Source organism: Acipenser ruthenus, chromosome 18 (genome assembly GCF_902713425.1).
Source record: "Acipenser ruthenus chromosome 18, fAciRut3.2 maternal haplotype, whole genome shotgun sequence".
Taxonomy (NCBI): domain Eukaryota; kingdom Metazoa; phylum Chordata; class Actinopteri; order Acipenseriformes; family Acipenseridae; genus Acipenser; species Acipenser ruthenus.
Window position 1 is genome coordinate 1,829,937 of NC_081206.1, and position 24,100 is coordinate 1,854,036.

The 24,100-nt window shown below is 43.5% G+C and overlaps 1 protein-coding gene and 1 pseudogene across 1 annotated transcript in view; both read left to right on the plus strand.

Annotated features, from left to right (window-relative positions):
- The window catches only part of LOC117397318 (fer-1-like protein 4), a 28,628-nt gene extending 16,928 nt beyond the window's left edge, over positions 1 to 11,700 (plus strand). The window contains exons 25-45 of the mRNA XM_058990747.1: positions 549 to 683; positions 831 to 1,004; positions 1,285 to 1,395; positions 1,496 to 1,657; positions 2,088 to 2,259; positions 3,191 to 3,303; positions 3,715 to 3,840; positions 4,309 to 4,351; positions 4,733 to 4,842; positions 5,079 to 5,213; positions 5,432 to 5,548; positions 6,265 to 6,392; positions 6,751 to 6,921; positions 7,337 to 7,491; positions 7,825 to 7,997; positions 8,115 to 8,200; positions 8,378 to 8,476; positions 8,853 to 9,094; positions 9,556 to 9,857; positions 10,185 to 10,285; positions 10,598 to 11,700. Coding sequence (XP_058846730.1) covers positions 549 to 683; positions 831 to 1,004; positions 1,285 to 1,395; positions 1,496 to 1,657; positions 2,088 to 2,259; positions 3,191 to 3,303; positions 3,715 to 3,840; positions 4,309 to 4,351; positions 4,733 to 4,842; positions 5,079 to 5,213; positions 5,432 to 5,548; positions 6,265 to 6,392; positions 6,751 to 6,921; positions 7,337 to 7,491; positions 7,825 to 7,997; positions 8,115 to 8,200; positions 8,378 to 8,476; positions 8,853 to 9,094; positions 9,556 to 9,857; positions 10,185 to 10,285; positions 10,598 to 10,778 — 3,036 coding nt within the window. The 3' untranslated portion in view covers positions 10,779 to 11,700. The remainder of the gene's footprint in view (positions 1 to 548; positions 684 to 830; positions 1,005 to 1,284; positions 1,396 to 1,495; positions 1,658 to 2,087; positions 2,260 to 3,190; positions 3,304 to 3,714; positions 3,841 to 4,308; positions 4,352 to 4,732; positions 4,843 to 5,078; positions 5,214 to 5,431; positions 5,549 to 6,264; positions 6,393 to 6,750; positions 6,922 to 7,336; positions 7,492 to 7,824; positions 7,998 to 8,114; positions 8,201 to 8,377; positions 8,477 to 8,852; positions 9,095 to 9,555; positions 9,858 to 10,184; positions 10,286 to 10,597) is intronic.
- Positions 11,701 to 14,570: 2,870 nt separating this feature from the next.
- LOC117420922 (arf-GAP with SH3 domain, ANK repeat and PH domain-containing protein 2-like) overlaps positions 14,571 to 24,100 on the plus strand; it is a 36,914-nt pseudogene continuing 27,384 nt past the window's right edge.

Consider the following 24,100-nt stretch of genomic DNA (forward strand, 5'->3'; position numbering starts at 1 on the left):
GGGGAGAGAGGTTTTGAAATGTTTCTGTGCTTGTGCTGCTTAGCGCAGGTAGAAGGACAAGATTCCTAAAACACTGAATATTCAGACCCCCTAAACCTGGCTGTGCAGGTGTGTAGCAGGACAGCAGTGATGCTGTGATTCAGCAGGACAGCAGTGATGCTGTGATTCAGCAGGACAGCAGTGATGCTGTGATTCAGCAGGACAGCAGTGATGCTGTGATTCAGGAGGACAACAGTGATGCTGTGATTCAGCAGCAGTGATGCTGTGATTCAGCAGGACAGCAGTGATGCTGTGATTCAGCAGGACAGCAGTGATGCTGTGATTCAGCAGGACAGCAGTGATGCTGTGATTCAGCAGCAGTGATGCTGTGATTCAGCAGGACAGCAGTGATGCTGTGATTCAGCAGGACAGCGGTGATGCTGTGATTCAGCAGGACAGCAGTGATGCTGTGATTCAGCAGGACAGCAGTGATGCTGTGATTCAGCAGGAGAGGTGCTGTTCCTGTGCCCTGTCTCACCCCCTGCTACTCTTGCTCTCTCCCTCTCTAGATGCTGGAGGGCACCCTCTCCCCCACATGGAGTGAGCTGCTGTTCTTCGATCAGATCCTGATGGAGGGGAGCAAGGAGGATCTGAGGAGAGACCCGCCCGTCATTGTCATCAACCTCTACGACTACGACAAAATTGTAAGAACACCAACTGGTTCAAAAAGATACGGGGTCCAGTTCAATCTAATACGTCTAATACAATAATGAATCACAACAAAAACGCATGCATTTGTATTTTCCCAAAATGCCTGTGTAACCCTAACCCCTGTGCTGCTGTTTCTGTAGGGCAGCCCCGAGTTCATCGGCCGTGCCTTTGCTGGCCCCGAGGTCAAGCTGATCGATGAGCCCTACAGTAAGCCAGCCTTGCAGTTCTATGACATCACCAAAGGGAAGACCCGGGCAGGGGAGCTGCTGGCAGCGTTTGAACTCATCGAGCTCGATTACTCTGGATACGGGGAGGTGAGAGCCCCTTCAACCTGCCCTCCGTTAACAAGCACTGAGCAGGGACATGAGCACTGGCTGGCATTGGAGCAGCTCAGAGGGGAGAGGTGTAGGGATGTAGCCGGGATATTTTCCAGAGCTGGTATACATCATCTAGACGAAAGAAAGAAAGACTTCATATTAGAAATGTGATTTATAACAAGGAATAACAGTATTACAAACACATTTTAATGATACATTATTTGTGCTGAGTCAAAGCTCCTCGCAGGTGCACATGCTATTTAACTCTCTCTAACAGCCTAGTGTCTCAGCGGATGTCGTCCCAAAAGAACCAGACTACCTGGTGGAGCAGAATTACTACCCGATCCCTGAGGGGGTTCGGCCCAAGCTCAGACCATTCAGGGTTGAGGTGAGTCTGCACTGTCTGTGTGCCTGTGTGTGTGCCTGCCTGCCTGCCTGTCTGTGTCACAGCTGTGCAACGAGTCCCTGCTTCATGCTGTGCTCCTCAGGTGCTGTACTGGGGGCTGCGTGATCTGAAGCGTGTCAACCTGTTTGAGGTGGAGAGGCCTCAGGTGAAGATCGAGTGTGCTGGGAAAATGATCAATTCCGAGGAGATTACTGATTACAAGCAGAACCCCAACTTCACTGAGCTCGTCCAGCACTTCGATGTGGTGAGTCTGCACCCCAGTCCTGTTCCTACACTGTCTGGCTATTAGTAAAAACACACAGACTCACTGCTGCTGTCAGGAACCTTGTTAATTAGCAGCAAGATTCGCACAAGCGCATTCCTTTTTCATCTCAGTTTTATTTATTAGGAAAGTAAAGCTCCCATGGCAATGTGTTACAGGTCATGATTCAAGCTATGCTACTTTTTTTCTGTGTTGGCTAAATGTGTATAGAGGTCCATACTGAAACATGTGTGTTAGCTTGGAAGAATGCTTAAGAATTAACAAATGCAAAAGACTTTAATACACACGACGAGCTGGAAATAAAATAGATCTACTGTACTTCGAATCAACAATTTGACAAAGGTGTCTACTTGCATAGGCTGCAGGAAGGATGCGTTCTGGGTGAATGCGAATATATCCCTTATCCCTTTAGGAGCTCCCTGAGCTGGTGTACCTGCACCCCCCGCTCACCATCTTCGTCCTGGAGCAGCGAGCCTTCGGGCGCATGGTGCTGGTGGGGACGCACGTGGTGCAGAGTCTCATGCAGTTCGCACCCAAAGACCTGGAGGAGCTGAATGAGGAAGAAGAGGAGCCGGAGCAGAAGGGTGAGAGCTGCCTTCAGAAATGTTTACAGTATGTTTGGTGTTCAGTGGCTGCCTCTGATCAAGCTGAGAGTACTTTCTCTTGCACTCTTTGTATGGCAGACTGACGCTCACAACTTGATTAGATGTAGTCGCTGAACACTTAGAAACATATGTTATATGTAATAGAATACTGCTGATGTTTATTATAAAGTCTTTTTAAGAAAAAAAAAAATATCAATACAAAGCCTTTGCCACTTGTTAGCAGACTCGCTCGAGCTGCATATTATTACTGCTGTGATTGTTTCTGCCCTTTTTTAATTACGTTTTTATTTTTAAATAATATTTTTTCTTTTTGTTTTATTTCCAATTAACCAACAAAGCCCGCTCCCCCCTCACCCAGTCAACAAATTCAAGAACACTGACAGTGAATTAGCAGGTTTTAAAAACTCCACAATGGAATGAATTACACGTTTCAATGCATCATTGAAATTCAGGAGCCTGTGCGGGATGGAAGCTGAATCAGCAGCAGTACAGCCGAAGCCATTGTAATTGCAGAGTGTTATTTGCAGGCTTGAATTATCCAAGGACTGTAAAGTCAGCAGGCATTAGTTTGTGCTTTTCAGCTCATCCCGTACTTTCAGAACACTGCATTATATTCAGAAGAAAGGCAAATCCAACCATCTAGTCTCAGGAGGTCCCAGGGAAGTTGTTTGAGTGCAGAGCCTAGAGAACAGTCCCTAAATCTCTGTAGCAAACTATCAAGAGGGATGGAGAGTGCAGCTGGGATGAGGAGGCACGCTCTGTCTGAAAGAATCAATGTGCCACAATGTCAGAATAATATTATAACATTAGAAATGTGTTCGGTGTGACCCAGGATCACTCGGTTTTAAAATTGTCCCTGAGCTTGAAATTGTTTTAGCACTAAGTGTTGCTTGCATGCTTTTCTCTCCAGAGAAGAAACCTGAAAAGATAGTGAACCCGCTGAACACCGTCAAGAACATGGACCTGGGCTCCCTTCCTGTGGCAGCCTCCAAGATTCCTATCAACCCCATCAACCTGGTGTCAGTAAGTACTGGGGACACAGTCCGTCTGGGTCCAGCACAGCCAGGGCCTCGTCTTCCAGCCAGTCTGAAGGCTTAGGTGTAGGCTAGCTTCCTCCTTGAGTTGTCATACTGTTCAGATTCCTCTCTGAAAACGTGCCTTTGCACCTAGAAATCCATGCCAAGACCTTGCCACTCGCCTACCTAATCTCAAACATAGCCTTAGCAAAAAGCTTTGCATGCCCAAGTACATCGTCAGACACTGAACGTGTCCCCCATGTCGCTGCTCTTACCTCTCACCATTTCAGTTCCTTTACAGGTTACTGTTTATTCTGCAGGGCTGTGATCACGCACGAATTTCACTCTGAATCTGTCAGGTCTGTAATATATGGGTGAGTCCTGTGCTTACGCTGTGTCTGTGTGCCTCCTCTCCCAGGAAACCGTGAGTAAAGTCCCCCTCAAAATCCCAAAACAGGAGGAGCTGGAAGAGGAGGAGCCTGAGAAGGAGGAGCTCGACTGGTGGTCCAAGTACTATGCCTCTCTGGAGGAGCTGGAGAAAAAGGTTATTATTGAACTAACCAGTCATTCCTGGAATGCAGATATAGAAGGACCAGTGGTTTCCTATAGAAAGCAGAGTCAAACTGGAAACTTGCATGATAGGCTAGCTAAGTCACATGACTCGCATCTCCAGGACAACTGTCTTCTGATTCAGTCCTATTGATGTTATGAAGACTACACCAATGAGAAGGACACCACAGTGATGCACCTGCCCACCCCTCCTCCCAGTCCCAATGTGGTCCCTTGACTCTGGACTGTCATGTGTGTTAGTGTTGCACAATACTCTTGTCAAGAGGCCTTTCACAGCAGTTCATAGCGGTTCTGACCACAAAACACTGAAGACATATTTCTTACAATGGTAAAAACCTTCATTCTGGTCGAGTGAGTCTTATTCCTTTTAATCCAATCCAATCCAATAAAAGCAAAATCTCTATGGTCTTGTAACTAAACTGTTCCTTGTTTCCTGCTTCAGAATACAGAGGAGGATGATGATAATGAAGATCATCAGGAAGCAGGTAACGTCTCCGCGGCTGGCTTGCAAGTTTCACAAAAAAAAAAATCAAAATGTGTTGCTTATTATTTTCTGCACATAAATATACTGTTTAATATTATGTTTTAGTTGACGGTGTTCTTCCGTTAAAAAAGACATCCTGCAGGATTTTCTTTAGTCAGACTTGACATGAAAACCCTTTCGATTTTAGATCCATATTGGCCGTAGTCAGCTCTACAGCATGGCTGACAGATCAGGTTGCTCTTGCCAGTATTACGTTTGTGATTAGTAATCCAGACTCTGTTAGGAGCTGGACAGCGTGCTCCAGACCACATTCACTCATGCACACAAGCAGCCACTTTCTCCAGGCCTTCAGTAATCTTTTCTTGAACTCTCTCTGTTGTAGATGGTGAGAATTTAAATGCTGATTCTCTAGATGTAGTGGAAGAAGATTTAACTGCCAATACTGAACCAGAGCCCCCGAAACCAAAGAGGAAGTCCATAGCAGTCCTTACAGTAAGCATGTTTTTTAGTTTTTACAGGTATCTCAAACTGTTCTAGGGGAGCAAAAAGACACAGTGATAATTGAACCTGGAATACAGATTGTATAAGATGGTGAAGTACAATGGCTCATGTTGTCCCCGTAATAACATAAGGAGCATAAGGAGGAACGTGTGTAGGACAGACTTTATTCATTTTTGATTCCAGCATTATTTTTGTCCTCCATGACATCGGCTCTTGTTTTTTCACAGCTCTATAAATCAGAACTAGAAAACGAGTTCCAGGATTTCATGGACTGGCTGCACACATTCCCCATCTACAAAGGCAAGGCCAACTGCGATGAAGAGGATGAAGACGATGAGGAACGCACCATGGGGAAGTACAAGGTACCACGTCCCTTTCAAACCTTCCGTCTCTTCATCTGTCGCCCCCAGGGCATCTCGTGGGGTTAGAGCATTCATTTATAAATAGAAAAAAAGAACAGAAGCTAGGATGCGTCTTGCAGCTGCACCGGACTGTATTCTGAAAGTTAGCATATTTGTTTCTGATTGATAATCCCTTCTTGTTTCCGTGATGCTCACTGTCCTTACCCCTGTCCCTCCAGGGCTCTTTCTTAATTTACCCCAGAGAGGAGGCTGAGGAGGAGCCTGAGTGCAGGATTATCCAGGGAGCCCCCAAAAACATGCCCATCAAAGTGCTTGTGAGAGTCTATGTGGTGAAGGTAAGTGTAGCGGGCAGGACAGCACAGGTAGGGGTGTGTGTGTGTGTGTGTGTGTGTGAGCTCGTAGCGCACTCGCTGTTTTGATAAGATTTCTTGTCAAGATGGTTGTTTCTGTTAAAGCTTGTGTTGCTGGATTGATCTGATAAAGTTGCGTAAGCCTTCACAGTGGTGTGAGGGACAAGCTATACAAAGATCCAGGAGCAGAACACCTGGGAGAGCACCCTTCAGGTTTGGGGTGATTTTATAACCCTCTAGACTACCCCACTTTATTTACTATTGTTGCTTGTTAACTAGTCTTACAGTGGAAATGAATGCTTGAATCACAATGCTAGGTTGCTTAATTCAGATCTTCTTTTTCTGTGTTGCTTTGTGTTCATTTTCAGCTGTAACATAACGCATAGCTTGTTAAATTGCATTTTTTTTGTATCCTGTCTGTGCCTGTGCATATGTCTCTGGGAAATAAAGCCCCTTTTTAAAAATAATAGGGCCCATATGCACAAAGCTTTAACTCTTATTTAAAGACTGTATTAGTTTGATATTCACAAAGCTTGACTGTAGTTAAAGAAGCCAATAACGACCCTGAACAGTTTCATGAATATCATTAATTTCTCTCATTGATCAAAAAATACTTTGTGACCTCAGAAGTTTGTGAACAGGATCCCAATGACTTTTAATGTAAAACCTGTAGTGGATTGTGGCTTGATTTCGATCCCTAGGCTACCAACCTGGCTCCTACAGACCCCAATGGCAAGTCGGACCCCTATGTGGTTGTGAAGATTAGGGAGCAGCATATGGACAGCAAGGAGCGTTACATACCAAAGCAACTGAACCCAGTCTTCGGAGAGTGAGTGCTCCCAGTATTGCTGTCTCTACAGGAGATTAAACACACCAATTATATATACTGTATTACAATAAACACAACATATTACAATAGATACTGTGTGTTTCTCTGCTTGTCTTCCTCTCTGGGTGTGTCTCTGAATGTCCTCTGCTTGTCTTCCTCTCAGGGTGTGTCTCTGAGTGTCCTCTGCTTGTCTTCCTCTCTGGATGTGTCTCTGAGTGTCCTCTGCTTGTCTTCCTCTCAGAGTGTGTCTCTGAGTGTCCTCTGCTTGCCTTCCTCTCTGGATGTGTCTCTGAGTGTCCTCTGCTTGTCTTCCTCTCTGGATGTGTCTCTGAGTGTCCTCTGCTTGTCTTTCTCTCAGGGTGTTTGAGTTGACGGTCTCCTTCCCTCTGGAGACTGAGCTCTCTCTGTTGGTGTTCGATCACGACATGATCGGCTCTGACGACTTGATTGGAGAGACGAAGATTGACCTGGAGAACCGTTTCTACAGCAGGCACCGGGCGCTGTGCGGCTTGGCGTCCCAGTATGATACGTGAGTTCGCAGCCTTGTCTCTGACTTCCACGAGTGCCACAGGATTGTGTATCACATGATAAAACAGACTGGCTGTGCCGCTACAGAAACTGCATGCAGTGTGTACCGTCCCATACCAGGAGGTTCGGTGTGCTTTTAATCTGTGCATGAAAGTTTTCAGACATGGTATTGTTTTATTATTGTCATTTCAAAGATTTCTCCTTCCCTATAAAAGCACACAGGTTCACATTGCTGTACATTTAGATCTATACACAGGAAAGCTGGGTGCATCCCACCTTCTCAGCACGTTCATCCCTTCGTTATGTACTTTTGCTACAAAATCTTAGTTAACATTAGCGTCAGCACCAGTTCCACCCTAGCGGTGCTTGTGATAATTCATGCCTTGCTGATGCTGCCTGGTCTTCTTCGATTGCAGGGATGGCTACAACAAGTGGAGGGATGCTCGCAAGCCCACAGTCATCTTAGCCAACCTGTGCCGCAAAAACGGGGTCCCTGCTCCTGAGTACAGGCCATTCGAAGTCAAAGTCGTCAACCAACTTTTTAAAATCCCCACCGAGGCGTTTCCAGAAGGTTTGTTTCTTTTTTGGTGCAACAGAAAGCACTCGGCTGTATCATCCTGACACAGAATCTACAGGTGGCGGTGCTGTGGTTCAGGAATGAAAGCTTGCATTGTGGTAGAGAAGAAATGCTAAAGGGTAATCAGAAATCGCACAGAGTCCAGAGAAGGAAGGGTTAAACCCAGCAATCCCATCCCAGCTGGCGCTGCATCGTGCAGCAATGCATTTGGCTGCTGCACTGCAATGCAGCCTTCATTTGCATTTGAAGGCAAGGAGGTTGCTCACGTGTCTTAAATAGAATGACAGTGCAAAACTAACCTGTTTCTTTGTCTTGGACCCCCCCAAGAGCTGTTAAAGAAGAACAAGAAGACTGAAGAGGATCTCAGCGAGCTGGAGGAACACAAAGCCCTGTTTGTCCTGCAGCATTGGGAGCAGATGCTGGGGTTTGGCAGCAAGCTGGTCCCTGAGCATGTGGAGATCAGGTCCCTGCTCAACTCGGAGAAGCCCGGATTGGCACAGGTCAGCACAGCTCCAGGCTTGTTCCACTCCATCTGCTCATTCTTGACTCCACCTGCACTCCTCTTCTGGTTCTTTGCAATGAACTTCAGAGATGTTTTCTTCCCCTTTTTCTTTAAGGGTTATGTGCACATGTGGATCGACATGTTCCCTGTGGATGTACCAGCCCCGCCCCCTGTCAATATCAAACCCCGGCTACCGATAAGGTAATGCAAACACACCTCATAGCTAGGAGGCTTCTTTGTGAAAGAAAGTGTAGTGCTTTTTTCACATGTCTAGCTGAATGCTTCCTTCCGATAAATGTCTACAGGTGGCTTCCTTTGGCCGCTGTCCTTTTTAAGTATAAAAATCAGGACTATAAGGAAGATTTTATTCTTTTTCAGCTATGAGCTGCGTGTGATCATTTGGAACACCGATGATGTCTTCCTTGAGGATGTGAATCCATTCACAGGGGCGCTATCCAGTGACATCTATGTCAAAGGGTACTGTATTTAAACATAGGCAATGCATACAGACCCTTATAAAAGTTTCCCATAGTAAAATCATAGGACAGTGTAATAAAGCATAGTGATAGCATGGTAAAGTATAGGTAAGCATTGCAAAGCCTATAGAGATATGGTAAAGCATATTGAAAAAAACTATGATGATTTCATAGTATAACTATCGAGCAAATTTACTGTGGTAAACTTTTATAAGGGTAGTATACTATCAGGTCAGTATATGCACAGAAAAAAAAACCTGAAAGCTTTTGATGGGATTATTGTTCTGGGTGAATTAAAATCCAAGTATATATTGTATCTTGAAAATAAACATGGACAGTAACATGAACGTGAAACACGGATCTCTCGTCCCTTCCAGCTGGATAAAGGGGCTGGAGGATGACAAGCAGGAGACGGACGTTCATTTCAACTCTCTGACCGGGGAAGGCATGTTCAACTGGAGGTTTGTGTTCCGCTTTGACTACCTCCCCACGGAGAAAGAGATCACGTTCAAGAAGAAGGAGTCCATCTTCTCCATCGATGAGACGGAGTTCCGGCAGCCCGCCTACCTGGTGCTGCAGGTCTGGGATTACGACCGGATCGGAGCCAACGACTTCCTCGGTGAGGGTTCTGCGGCGCTGCGCTCTGCTGGGGCTTTTACAAGCTTTCGTTTGAGAAATCTTCGTTTGTTGCTCAGGTTAATGATTGTTGAATGTCCTTGTGTCGTCATTAATTGCACCAGCCAGGGTCACATTCCGTATTGTTTTGCTTGGATTGCTTGTGGAACAGGCAGTGCTGTTGTGACACACTGCCGTTACGGATTCTGTCCTGTCCTGTCGGTGAGATGAGAGGTTAAAAGCTGTAAAACCAACGCAGACGAGTCCTGCTCTTTTGCATTGTGGTTAAGACGCTGGCTTGTGGTGTGCAGGGTTGCCAGTTCGCACCCAGCCTTTGCCCTGTTACACTTGTATATGAAATAATGAGACAGGATATGGGGTGTGCACCCCTATTGGTTCACTACCCTGGTGTTAAATCGACTGCGGTGTTAACTTGATTAACACAACAGCCAACGCTGTTTTCAGGTTCCATTGAGTTGAAGCTGAACGACATGGTGAGAGCAGCCAAGACCTCAGATCAGTGCTCAGTGAAGATGGGGAAGGACAAGGCCAGCCCCCGCTTCTCCATCTTCAGGAGCAAGAGGATGAAGGGCTGGTGGCCCCTGATCAAGCTGAAGAGCCAGGAGGAAATCGAGAGGGAGGAGCGAGAGGCCGAGGAGGAGGCAAAGAAGAAAAAGAAGAAGAAGAAGAAGAAGGACAGGAGGAGTCGAATGAAGCCGGATGAGATTCAGTTTGTGGATGCCAGTGGAAACACCTTCGTCCTGATGGTATGTAATGTACAGAACAACAGTTATGATGACGGGGGGGTCTATTTTAATGATCTAAACACTAGCGGATCTAAATACCACCGCACTTTAACTCTGTATTAATCCTTCTGTGTTTATTTATCGTGGCTGAAATCTAAAATAAAACACCCACCGCCCTTCAATACTGCTGATCATGCAGAATCCAGCATTACTGGTCATTCTTAATTGCTGAGCAAAAAGGAGGGTTAAAATAAAAAGAAAAGAAAGAACTATGAATGCCCTTTATTTCGTGTTAAACCTGGAGTTATAAATGCATTTCATTGTAAAGACGTCGCCTCTTCTGCGCAGGGTAAGGTTGAAGCCGAATTGCAGCTGGTCACTGTAGAGGAAGCTGAGAAGAACCCGGTAGGAAAGGCACACAAGGAGCCGGAGCCGTTAGAGAAGCCCAAGTAAGTGTTGCTGCCCCTGAGACTGCACTGCTTTACTGCTCTGCTCGCTCTGCATCCTACAAGATGCATCCATCTGTCCTTGCATGGTTCAATCGGACGCTCTGCCCTTCTGAGCCACCTGCTATCAGAGTGAACATCAGAACAAGATGATCGTACTCATCGTGTGTTTAAATAGAGAGGCAACCACCCAAACCCTTATGGTCTGGCTATTGAAATATGACAGCATGTCTCTTATGTAAAAAAAAAATGCGTTTTTAGATTATTGTACAGAACAATTGTAGACATTTTTTTTTTTTCTTCTCTTACCTCCAGTCGACCTAAGACGTCCTTCAACTGGTTCGTCAACCCGTTGAAGACCTTCGTTTTCTTCATCTGGAAGAAATACAAGAAGTATATCATCGCTCTGCTCATCATAGTCGTCCTGGCTCTGTTCCTGACCCTGATCTTCTACACTCTACCGGGGCAGATCAGCCAGAAGATCATCAACGGGTGAAGCGCTGACCTCTGCACTCACACAAGAGAAAGAGCAGAGATACTGGCACGGACTGACACCGGGCTGCTTCTGTTATCTCAGATCCATCCTCCACTAACAAACACTGAGCATTTACAAACACAACCTGGAGAAATTCAGTGGCAAACGCTTCCATTAGGTAACACTTTGCGTTAAGTGTCTCTCTAACTGCACTGTATTTGCACTGTAAGTTGTGTGGTTACATGTAAAATATGGGTTATCTGTTAATATCTGTGTTACTTATAGTAATCACTACAAACGTTGATCAAATGCTAGAACATACAAAACGTTCTTTTTTTCTGTATATAAGTGCATCTTTACAAAATGTTAAAATGTTCTTGAATTTAATGAAATCGAATGTGTTTTGATGCTGTACGCATTCAGCTGTAACGTTGTATGTTGGATTAGTCAACGGTTCAATCTATTTTTTAAATGTACTTTTTACATTCGACATATGGAGTGTATGCTGTAGCACCTTTATATTACACCATGGAGACATGTTTTAAAAAAAAAAAAAAAAAAAAGCAATCAAGGTATTAGATAAGAAATTAAAAATACTAATTATTGTACACAGGACGATGCAGATCAAGGTGTAACATGCATGTGCTTCGCTTCCGTTTGTGTGGCAGCCAGGTAGCTAACAGAGGGGGCTAATCCAATCAATCTCGACGCCTGGCCTTTGTATAAAAATGTGTGAGCATGCTAATGCTGTTGTTCTGTATGTAGACTCTTAATGTTGACCCACACTGATGCAGGGATGCATTCATCAATAAATATACTGCTGCATACAGTTCAAACTCTTCAGATCTCTGGCTCCTATAGAATGCATATGGTCCTGTACAGTATAGTGTGTAGATGCCTGATTCTAAGTGTACTGCACTGCACCCTGCTGGTGCACATTGCAGCACTTTAATACACAGAAGCACGTCCAGTGCATTATTACTGTCATGATCTATTATTCTAGTGATTTATTTATCATTATTTATCATTCGAGTTCTCCAAACAGGTATGTGGGAATTTCATTATTACTGCAGGAAATTCAGGAAAACCTAGAATTGCAGCCGCCTCCTGCAGGCAGACAGCAGAGTAAAATGTCACCTTTTAAAAGTGTGATTCTTTTATCCCTTTTTTTTCTGGCAGAATGGCCGTGCATTTTTTATCAGGCTCTTGTATTCTGCTGACGACGTGAGACCCCTATTAATGCTGTGTTCATCCAAATGCCATCCCGGTCTGTCTGTGTGTGTGTCAGACGTACGTCTGTGCCTTTAACAGTTTTCAGATAGTCTTGAAATGAAAATGCCATTCACAGTGGAGTGACGATGCGAAAGCTCAGATGAGCCCTTGCAGTGTACTGTGCTTATTGTCTTTATGAGCTGGGCTAGTGATATGAAAATCAATTTGAACTCCAGTGACAGCGTAGCCTCCTTGATGCTCAGCTCAAGGTAAAATAAATACATTGGAAATAGTTTTAATTTGAAATAAAGGCCTGCGTTTCAGCTTGAGCTGCACTTCGGCTATTGCAAACGCGCATTTTGAGGTCAACAGCTCTCTTCTGGACCTGATTGGTCAAACATGCTTTATGAAAACCTTATTTGCTTTCGAATCCTGTGTGGGCCCGTTTGCAATTCGCTGGAACTTGATGCAAAGTGTGTGCTTCTTTTGTTACAGCGAGGCTTGTGGATAGATACTGTGTTGTCCTTTAGACACGCGTGTTGTCATGAAGCAAACACGGAGTGGCGGATTCACTGGAAGGAGAGGAGCCAGTGGAGATTACAGCCAGTGAGAGCTGTGCTAGGACGATGGAGGCTTATCAAGCCTCATTCCATTACATCCTTGTGTTTTCAATGCAGTCAAGTAAGTGCTGTGTTCTGTAACATCAGAATGCCAGACAGTATTTGATCACTCACTGCATCGTACTGGCATTTCTTTTTTCATTCGTATTAGGCCGTTCTTTGAGTGTGTGTTTTGTGATCTGGTGCATGCATGGCACAGTATTTTTAAAGGACAGGTCAAGGTCGAGTTGTACAGCAGGCCTTGGCTCTGGTTCCTCATCAGGGCTGTTTCCTGTCCCTGAAGGATCACCTCTCTCAGCAGGGCTGACCTCCTCCTGGTTTACACAAGGGTTAAAGAGGAAGCTAACCCCTCCCTCACACCCTCACAGGGGTCGCTCAGTCACTGCAGTTGATTCACAGTTGGTCTCTGCCCTTTGCTTTGCGTAACACAAGCTGACTTCCTCTGTCTTTATAAATGCATTTCCACACAACGCTGTATTTGTCAGTTTAAATTCCTTGTATGCCGTCTACATGTGTCAGATGAGCCTACTTCGATTTGGGATTCATGCACAGTTTGGAATAACTCGCATGCAAGGGCGTTGTGCTTAGACAAGCTACAGATGTATGTTAATTACATTCTGTTTACTTGTTATGATAAAGTGTCGGCGATAACATCCTTCATAAACACAGGAACCCCACAAACACAGGAAGTCCTTGTTTAGAAATCTGTGATATTTTCAGTCCCACAAGATATTACTCCGGTGTGCTTCATACTGGGATTGTATGCATGAAAGCTTTGCAACATTGCAAGACTATTAAATCCGATCGTATTCACCATATGGGGTTAACGAGGCTTCATTCTAAAAAGTTTCTAATGGTAAATGAAAACTAGTATGCATTCTAGTATCACTCTGGGTGTCCTGCGCAGAATCACGGCGTTCCTCAGCGTTCTCTCCGGAACCCTTGCTGTGTTAAGATTCTATAAAGAACCTTTGCTCAACAATGGAGTGTTCTGTAGTATACAGACTGCAGTGTAGGCCAGCCAGCCTTTACATGCTCAGTGTCTTCGTTTGCAGGGCAGAGTGAGACTGTGCTAGTCCAGGTTCTGTGCAACGTTTCAAAGAAACCCATTAAGGGTTCCATATAGACGAAGCACTGCATAATTAAACATAACGCTTTCCTATCTTCAAACATTTAGAAGCATTTGGTTTTATATTGAAAGAGAGTTCTGGAGAAGACCCAAAGGAACCATATACAACAGTTTTCTATCCAGGAACTCTACTAAGAATGTGTTTTGAGTCCCCTGCTCTAGACAGTAAAACCCAGGATGTGTATGCAGGAGCCACAAATGCGAAATTTCTGATGATCAGTTTACAGGTTACGGAGTCTATTGGGACGAATGAGGGAGCTGCTTTTGAACGGACTTTACAAACGTGCTGTCCAGCATAGTCATGATAAAAAGCAGCAGTGTGGAGTAGTGGTGAGGGCTCTGGGCTCTTGACCGGAGGGTTGTGGGTTCAATCCCCAGTGGGGGACACTGCTGTTGTACCCTTGAGCAAGGTACTTTACCTAGATTGCTCCAGTAAAAACCCAACTGTATAAATGGGGAATTGTATGTAAAAATAATGTGATATCTGTATAATGTGAAATAATGTATAATGTGATATCTTGTAACAATTGTAAGTCGCCCTGGATAAGGGCGTCTGCTAAGAAATAAATAATAATAATAATAATAATAATAATAATAATAATCCATAAATCAATGACTATTATCTGACAACTGCGCGCATTTGTAACATGGAAATGCTTTGATGTTTGAAGGGATTTGCAATACCCCATTCAATGCATATACTCTGTTAGACTGACTGTTTGAAATCAGACCTCTAAGGAAGACAAGTCAAACCGTTCACATTTTATAACAGCGGTTCCTCTTTGAAAATAAGGAGGTTTAAAATGCACGCCCACCACCATGCGCGCCCCCGCCCCGCTCGTGAGAGTCAGCCTCCCTTCCCCAGCTTGATTCAATGAAACGGTCTGCCAGAGGGAGCGAGCGAGCGCGCGTTCCTGCGCTGAGAGATCAGGAATTCACCGGATGATCTCTGGAGGGAGTTAGATTATTATTATCATTATTATTATTATTATTATTATTATTAGCAGCGGTGTTATTTATTGCACTGTAACTTTTGGAAAGGCTGCTGCTGCCTGCCTATCTCATTTATTTGCAAAAATGCCGGAGGTGATCTCTGTCAGGGAGTTCATTGACGAGACCCATGAAGATTACAAGTCTCCCACAACCTCGTCCTTCACCACGAAGATGGCAAGCTGCAGGAACACAGTCAACAACATTGAGGAGGTACGGGAATAAATGTCATATTCCTAGCCTGCGCGATGTATACTGCAACTTGCCTTTGTTTGTCCTGTGTTGTTATCGCTGGGCAGTGTGTGTTGCACAGTCTCTGTGTTTACTGCGTGTGTGTGTGTGTGGATCTCATACTGTATGTTTTGTGTAATTCAGGTGAATCAAGTAAGAGGTTTTAAATCTGACGACCTGGGAAACCTGACAGAATGCACCTGATTGATGTATTATTATTATTATTTTAAATGGCGTGTAGACGTATTCTCTTAATAACTCAGCGGCTGGTTCAGTTTCCTCTTTTTTTTTTAATCTCCAGTAGTTTGAAATGCAATCTTGTTTCCTGTTTGATGTTATTTTCATGCATGTTTCAGTCATCACAAACACCAGTTTGTTGTCTTTGTGTGGACGGTTTGACGCTTGCCAGTTGCTTGACCATTCGTCTAGTCTCTCGTTTCTGGAAATACAAATGAACGCGCTTGAGCGAGATTCCTTTACTTTTTTTTTTTAAATGTAGATTTACGTCATGTTTAACAGCCGTTGCAATTTTTATGTCAGTTTTCATTAGCTTTAGTAATAATGTTGCCTTGTTTCACGTTTTTCCGTATTTTCAGTATTTGTTTGTGTTTACAATGCTCTGGTCTCGTATGTTCTCGTAACGACACGCTGATCAGTCCGTGACTGTATAACTGCGTTGGTGAATCACGGAAGCGCAGTCTTCAAAAGCTCGACAGAATGAAACCTTAAGTCGCTTATAGATGGGAACACAGACAGCCGGCCATCCCGGTAAATTACACGGACTGGCCAGTGTATGTCACTGTTACTGTAGGGAATTAAAAACCAGTTGCTGGTGCTGGTGATGCTGTTGCTAAGGGGTACGCGTCTACAGTTGATATCGGCATGTCAGCATTCTTTACAATGGAGCTATGGAGCTACACAAACTTATGCATCCCTAACATTAAGAGCATCTTTAAAAAAATAAATAAAAAAATACATGTTTTATGTTTGTTATTACAGACAATACACTTGACATACAGTCTGCAGTACCGGAACGTGAAAAGACAATTACACTGCAAGAGCGCAAATTCCATTCTGTAATAACAAGCCTGAGGCTAATATCAGCCCTTAGAATGGAATTCATCGGTGCGCTGTCCTAATAGCCCCCAAATGAAAGGGGCTGGCAAGTGATGAGTGATGAAATGTAACTGATATCTGATGACACACCCAGGAACCCGGAAAGCCACGCCACCCAGTTTTAAATAGCTACTGTTGAAATGGTAATATGGTGCTGTGCTGTCAATAAACCACATGCTAAATCTGCTGGTGAACTGATTACTGCAGTCAGGTAATCAATTAAACAGATCCCTGTCTGATCGGCCCCGGGCAGATTATTGATCAGACTCTGCAGGGTGTTTGTAAAAACAGGGCTGTTAATCCCAGATTCCATGAATAACCCTTCTAGAAGGTTCCTTTAGTAAAAGCATAGCAAAGTGTAGTAAAGCATTGTAAAGACCGGCGAGGTATGGTAAAGCATATTAATAAACTTGGGGAAATGCAAAACGACCTTGCAGAAATACTGTGGTACAGGGATGCAGTCCTTCTGTAGTGCCCCTTGACCCGAGACCTCGACAGTTTTTAAATTGCTGTTCTTTGGATAAAGGCGTGCAGGACTTCATAGATTTCAAATGATTAAGATCATTGAAAGTTCAATGGATGTTTTTTTTTTAACACAGTTTATTTGAATACTGAGTCACAGTGCCTAATAGAAAAGTGTGTCCCCCCCCCCCCCCCCCCCCTCGATGCTCAGAAAGTTTAATTCATCCCTGTCTATCCCACGCAAAAGCTGTAGTGTGATCATCTTGTGAGACACACACGGTAAACCAGCCTCCTCCACATCAGTCTTCTTCTGCCAAGAAATGAAGCCACTCCTAAGAATGGCTAACATTTACTGTGATATTGTTTGTGTTGCTCCTGGAGATCGGCGCTCATTGTCTGATGGGTGGATCACAATCTCTCTGACACTTCAGCCCTTCTGGGGAATGGCCTCTAGAAATCTCTGGACTTGAAATAATTCTTTCTGTCTCTCTCTCCTCCTCCTCCCCCCCAGAGCTCTCTCCCCTCCCTGGGTGAGAGAGCCTGAGGGCAGACAGACTGTCCTGTCCTGTCTCGCCTCCTCTTCTGATCAGGGGGTCTGAGCTACTGAATGACTGAATGGACTATTTGATTAGCACAGACTAGAACTAATTGGTACAAATTTCACCGCTGAGTCTCAGAATGGATTGCACTCAGTTTTTTTTTTTTTTTTAAAGCAAGCTTTTGGTGAACCAAATTTAAAGGCGTTCCATGACCTTTAACAGGAGCAGTAGGATCTGCGCTAGGCTCTGCCTCTGCTAGTTCGAATCCAGATGTCAGTGGAAACACATGCATGATCACCACTAAAGCCTCGCTGCTTTTGTTTATTGTAATTGTTGTGAAGAATTCTTTCGGCAGGTTTCAGACTGCCCTCTCAAAAGGGTCATTGGTGTCATTGTGTATTTTGGCTCTTGTGCTCATTAAGCATGGCTGTGTTTGTAATTGCACAGGACTCCAATGCACTTCCCTGTGCATATTAAAAGAGGCTAGTACTGTTCTGATAAGGAACAAATCGGCTGGCATGCCTGTTATATCGTGGCATGAACCGAGCCTTCTCTTTTGTATGTCTCAGCGTGCTCCACTTGTCTGCTGATCTACGGCTCAGGGTGCATCGTTTGTACTGAGCTAGCGTTCCTTCAGGGTTCTGCATGAACTGTTTTTCTTTTCTCTTCATCCTCCCAGTTGTACAGCAGTCACATTTCACGTGCCCTTCCTTTAAAACAAACAAACAAAACAACAATTATAAATGCATTGACTAGGTCGCACGCCCTTTGTGTGGGCAGGCTGGTTTGGTAACAGAACACTGTTTATGGCAGTAGAGTTTGGTGCCCTATCTTTGTAAATGTGCCATTTTAGGACAGGCACCTGTTATATAGAGGAGGAGAAACAGAACAGTTTGGTGTTTGAATTACAATGTGGTGCTGGAACAGCTTCTATCTGTCAAGAACAGTTACAAGCAGATTTATTTTGGATATCTTAAATAAGATGTGGGATTACAGTAAGCATGTACGTACAGAATGTGTTCATTTAAAAAAAAATGTGTAAATAAAAATGAATAAATAACAAATCAAGGTTTCCAGTAACCTTTTGATTCCAGACTTTTTTTTAATTAACAATATATATAATGCTTCTGTGTTACTGGGCAGACAGTTAACACACATGCATATTATTTTTATGAAACATTATAAGCCTGTTCTTAAAGGCTTAAAGGCTGCAGCTCCTAATCCCAGTTTATCTTTGTCTCAGCTGTGCTCAAAACATCAACAACAAAGACACACAGTTCTCCATAACTCCAGCTATGCCTGTGGTGTAAATGATGCAATATTTCAATACCAGTGAATTACAGCGCAGCCATGAAAGTCCTTTTGGTGCCCGGCTAATTCATTTTTTACACTGACTTTAGCAGGACGCAGCCTGTGCTGTGCTCTGTACAACGTATTGCACCATTGCAACTGCCGATGTTAAAAATGGAAATTTATTTCCAAATCGAGCATGTGTATTATGAGCGTAACAACGTGGGGAACTCCAGGCTGCCTTGTTTAATTTGAGTTCAAATTAAACAAGGCAGCCTGAATCAAAATTCAGGTTCTGCTGAATCAAAATTCAACCCTGGAGACAATCTGTACCTCTTCCACTGCCTTCCCTGGATCCTCTTTAAAAAAAAAAAAAACGTTATTACAATTTGCACAAAACCTAAACAGCATGCAGCGTGCCAGGAACGAGACGGGTTGAAGAAGGTCAGCGTGTTGCGGTGCCTGGAGCTCTCAAAGTGTCCTGCTTATTAGGAATGTAAAGTTTTTAGCTGTGCGCTACCTGCATGCTCAATATGGCCCTGGGGTAGGGTATCAGATAGAAAAACTGCCGTTTTATTACTGATAAGTGAGTGCCTGAGGTTGTTCTGGGATTCGTTGCCTCTGCACCCTAAGCATGCTGCCTTATCCAAACCCTTGAAGAGCACTAATAGGCACCTCTTTAATAGCCAATTACTGCAACACCTATCTGCAGAGATCACACTGACATAGAGGTTGTGTTGTGAGGTACAGCAGTAGCCAGGCCCTTTGTCACTGGAATGGAACTGCAGCACCACATGAGGAGCTGGCCTCTGTTTCCAATACTTCCCTTGAATACTTCTTAATCACGCAAGGCAGACACTCGTGTTTAACTACAGCACACATGACTGCTAGATTAGCTCCTATGACTGTGTGCATCACTCACGTTTAACCCACTTCTCAGTTCTTGAGCTATTCCTGTTTCAGATTCGACTGGCAGAGTGCAGTTTGTGCTGAGGATGTAATAACCGCTCTGCTGTTTTGTAACCGAAGCCCTGTGTATGTGACAGGTTCAAGGGAAGTAACAGGGTATTTTTTAGTTTGCACCCTGTGCATGCAGGAGCTCCTATATAAATGACCATGTTTTACATTTTGATTCTTTTATTTGCATTTCAAAGCTTTGGGACTGAACTGTGTGCTGCTTCCAGGCACATAGCCTGCTGTCTACTGTCTCTGTACTCTAGAGAGTGTATCGTGACATGTTTGTACCATTAGTCTATAGGCTGTTGATTTCTCTCGAGTCTTGCATTCAAGGCTGCGCTTCATACCCTGCTTTTAGATGGCAGGACTGGCCTCCTGTTAATTTACAGACATCCTGAACAGCATGAGGTCCAGAATACTAAGAGGTGCTACTTGACTCTCTCAGCCTCTCATTAGCTCCAGCCGTGTACTGTAATCCTGGACAGTCATTGCACATGTAATGATCACTCAAGAATGTGGAGGGGTTTCATTTTCAAAGCTTTTTACTTCACAATGTGAACCATTCTTTCAAAAATGAAGGACATGCCCACAGTTAAACTACGCCTTCAATTCAATGATCATCTATCTATATTAAACACTTGATAGCACTGAATTTAGAAATACCAAAATAAACTTTAATTCAATGGCAAACGTTTCAACGTCTTCAGTTCATTGTCTCAAGTAGTTAATGCGTGTTGTCCCCCTTTGAAAGAGTGGAGTAGTCCAGTGACCCCTTAATCCCCGCCCATCCTAGCAGTAACGTCTCATTTTCTTATCTTGTTCTGATGCTGAAGGTCTCTCTTTGTGAATCTGAGACCCGTAATTAGCCTTTGCTTCTGGTAGAGTTCACAGCAAGCCAGTTAAACGCCACAGCGCTGCAGGCGATCCCCTCAGACTGCACACTAACAGGAAGACGGGTGTTATTCTCTGCCCTGGAGCTCGCATGGAGAAGCAGAAGCAGCAGTCCACAATATGATCATACATTCCCTTCTGAGAATGAATCTATATAAACCAAGGATTGAAAGATAACAATAGTCATTTTGAACGTGAGTCTGCGTTTAATACAAAGTGTGTTGAGTGCAATGTGAACTGAACTCTTTTTGCCCTCTGTTGTAATGCAGTGACTGCTTTAGTGTTTAATATTTTCCATGGAAAGGTTAATGCCAGTGTAACCTGCATGCATTTCAATTTAAACAAGCATGCTCTGCACTCCTGCATTAGGCACTGCGCTTCCTTTACCTGTTTGGGATGCGAGTAGCATTTATTATTGCCATAGAGACGAGTTCAAGACATTTGGTTACCTAGCCCTAATACTCGGTTATTTTGGTATTGTTGAAAATGTTATGAGTGGTCGTCAGTATGGAAAACCAAAGGCTTGAGGTATTTGTAACTTCAGAACGTTGTATTTATAATTTCATAATAGCGTGAAACGTGCTCTTGAGAACCAGTGAAGCATCTCATTTTATTAAAGCGAGTGAATGACAGGCGCACCTGGAATAAACTGGCCCCTTTCTTAAACAGCCCCCGAGGTTCAGATTCCCATGCACCATATCTGACTCACTATCACTTTCCAGGTTTCTGACTTTACTCAAACAATCATTTCTATTTTTCAATATCCTCAAAATCCCTGTGCACTTTCCACAAGTGGCTGCATGTCTGAGTTTACACAGTGTCCTGGTTAGAATCACTTGGGAGTTGAGAGATGAAAGCTGAGTTCAGAGCTTGCCTTGTGTGTGTTATGAACTTCTGCAAAAAAAAAAAAGTGCTGTGTCAGAATTAAAGATGTCTTGATAGCTTATCTAGAAAAGACAGGAAGGCATTTCCATGGAAACCAAAACGAAACTTGAAGGATAGTCAATTTTCCACATGCTAGCAGACGCAGTGAAAGCCATTAAGGTCCACAATTGTAAATGGGTAATTGTATGTAAAAATAATGTTATATCTTGTAACAATTGTAAGTCGCCCTGGATAAGGGCGTCGGCTAAGAAATAAATAATAATAATTCTACAGCTGCGGTAACTCCAATAGATTAATAGAAAAGAGCATGAGTTTTTTTTTGCGAACGCCTAAAGGTGAAATCTGTTTGTTTCATTAGTGATGCTTAGGGAACCTGTTCCTTGTAGAGCTGTATTTACTACTTTGGTCAGAATACTATGTGACAACTGAGACCGCCTGTGATTCCAGGAGCCTGAGAGCAACTTGCAATCACATTCCTCACATGAATCTCAGCGAGAGATCACAGGACAATTTTGAAGGCTACCGAAAACCCAAAACAATGGTCTTAGTATCACTGGCTCGGAATCGGCAGCAATCTTTTAATAAAGCCCAAGCGTCTGTATTGAGCGCTGCCCTGTTCTGGTTATTGTTATTGTAAATGACGCAGCAGACTCTACAGTTTAACAATACATCACGCTGATTTGATTAGTGCTCTGTTGAACAAATACTGGATGTGTTTGTTTTGTATTGCTTATTTCTGTTTAGGAAACAGTTGTGATGTTAAACCAAAAAATTGTAAGTGGTATAATTATTGTGTGTGTGTGTGTGTGAGTGAGATGTAATGGGTTTCACATACATGAAATAGTTCCATCATTTATTGGCTGTTGGCTATATACACAGCCAAGGAAAAGAAAAAAAAAATTAAATTATGCATTGGAGTTGCATTAAAAAAAACCAAAAAACGTGAAGTATCTGACCTTTGGCAAATGCATATACAATTTAAAAAATAGCACATGTCTGTGTGAGCCGTGGGAACATTCCCCAACAGGGTCCTCGGGGAGTGTGAACAGAAATGCTTGAAACTCATGTCTTTGATTACCAGCTGCTGAGCAGCTCTTCAGCAATGCAAAGCTAAGTGGAAAATGATTCATTTGTGTATAAAACGTGAACTGTGTATATCTATCTATCTCTCAAAAAAAAAAAAAACCCAAAGAGAGAAGAGACACAGATGCATGCAATAACCCTTGCAGAACCGTTAGCAAACCACAGCAATGACAACACAATGGATTAGGGACAGTTATTGCACAGCAATCCCTGCTGCACAGTATATGGTCACACATTGCTAATGAGAAGCTACCATGGCACTATAATGTATATGGTACATGCCCTTGTGGTACCATTGGTACTGTATTGTCAGAATATGAAGATGGTGCCATTGTGGTATCCAGTGCTCTAATCTTTGTCGCTGTCTGTGTGTCAATGCCCCATTGCCTTGCCTCTGGTACAGAGCCATTGTATTGCCTCTGACAGTTTGGCAAGGGACGCTGCTGCAGGAGAATGTAAAAAATAAAATCTATCGCATCGCAATAACTGTGAAGACTGCAGAAGGATCTTGCATGTGTGAGAAAATCAGTGGAAACCTGGAGAGGAAAGACAGGCCAGAGGTCCTTGTTTTGCAGGAGGGGCAGCCAGAAGTCTGCAGGAAAACGCAACGCCCAGGACTCCTCTTCTGTGGAGAGTTTCCATGTGGAAGGGCAAGCATCCCGAGTTCAGAGAGGCAAAAGGCTGGGAAAGGAGAATGGCTTGTGTCTGCAGTAGCTTTGACAACAAAAAACTAAACAGAAATTGCATTACAGTCAACTGCAAGTGGCCTTACATAACACCCCAGTAACAGCATGTACATGCATTGCTGAGTAGCAATTAATCAAAATAAAATCTTCAGCAAATGTATTATTACTTATACTGTACCAACAGCACAGCAATTCAATGCCATTGTCACTTTAGAAACACAGTATTCTCTTAGTCTTGCAACCTTTTGTTCCTAAGATGAAAAGAGCAGCCTGGAGAGGGTGTTTGGTTATTAGTGTTGTGTTTGTACTCGACAGATGAGTTAAGCCAAAGGAAACGATGGAGATTTGGAAGGAATCCCTTAAAAAAACACATTTTAAGCCTCTTTAACAGATCGGCTGTGAAATCTGCGATTGCTGTTCATGTTTTGAAATCCTTTTCTCCGCTGGAACTCTGCACGGTGTGGAGTTGGGAGGAAGACGGAGTGCGACTGGAGGCAGGTGACATGGGGTTCATATCTGGAAAGAGATCAGACATTGAAGATCCTGGTATTGTTTCAAAGGATACAAATTACTCTATCCCTGGTCAGTAAAGTGAAAAACGTTCATGTAAATTCATAGCGAAATAAGTATTGAAAGTAGCAACTTTTGTTTTTTTTTTCTGATGTTTTTTCTTGTTATACAGATAACCTGTCCACAGACTCACAATAAATTAAAAGAGAATCCCTCACAAAGATTTACCATTAGTAAAAGCATAGCAAAGTTTAATAGAGCATGGTAAAGAATAACACAGTATGATAAAGCATATTAATAAACAAGGCAAACCAGGGGAACCTGTGGTAAATGCAGAGTATGCCCATGGGAAAAGCATGGGAAAAGTGTGAGTGTACCATGCAAAAATACCGTGGTATTGCCATAGGAACAGGGTTATGACAAACTGCACTATAATTCACAGTAACATGCTGTCTTAATACACAGGATCCTACGTTGATGTAAAGAAGACCTGCACTTGTTGTAATATTGAGTGCTAGATCTTGAACATGTGTGCAGGGCTGTGAGAACACATCCTGTGCAGTAGTGTCTCCTGTATTTCAATTGGGGATACCTCTAGCTGTGAAGTTTATTGCAACGCCTTACAACGAAAGCAAATAAACACCAGAGCCCAGCAGCAGCAGCAGCAGCAGCTCAATTCAAGATTGCTTCTCTTCACAGCCTAGCAGAGATGTGTTGTCAAGACATAGAGGTTTTTTTTAGC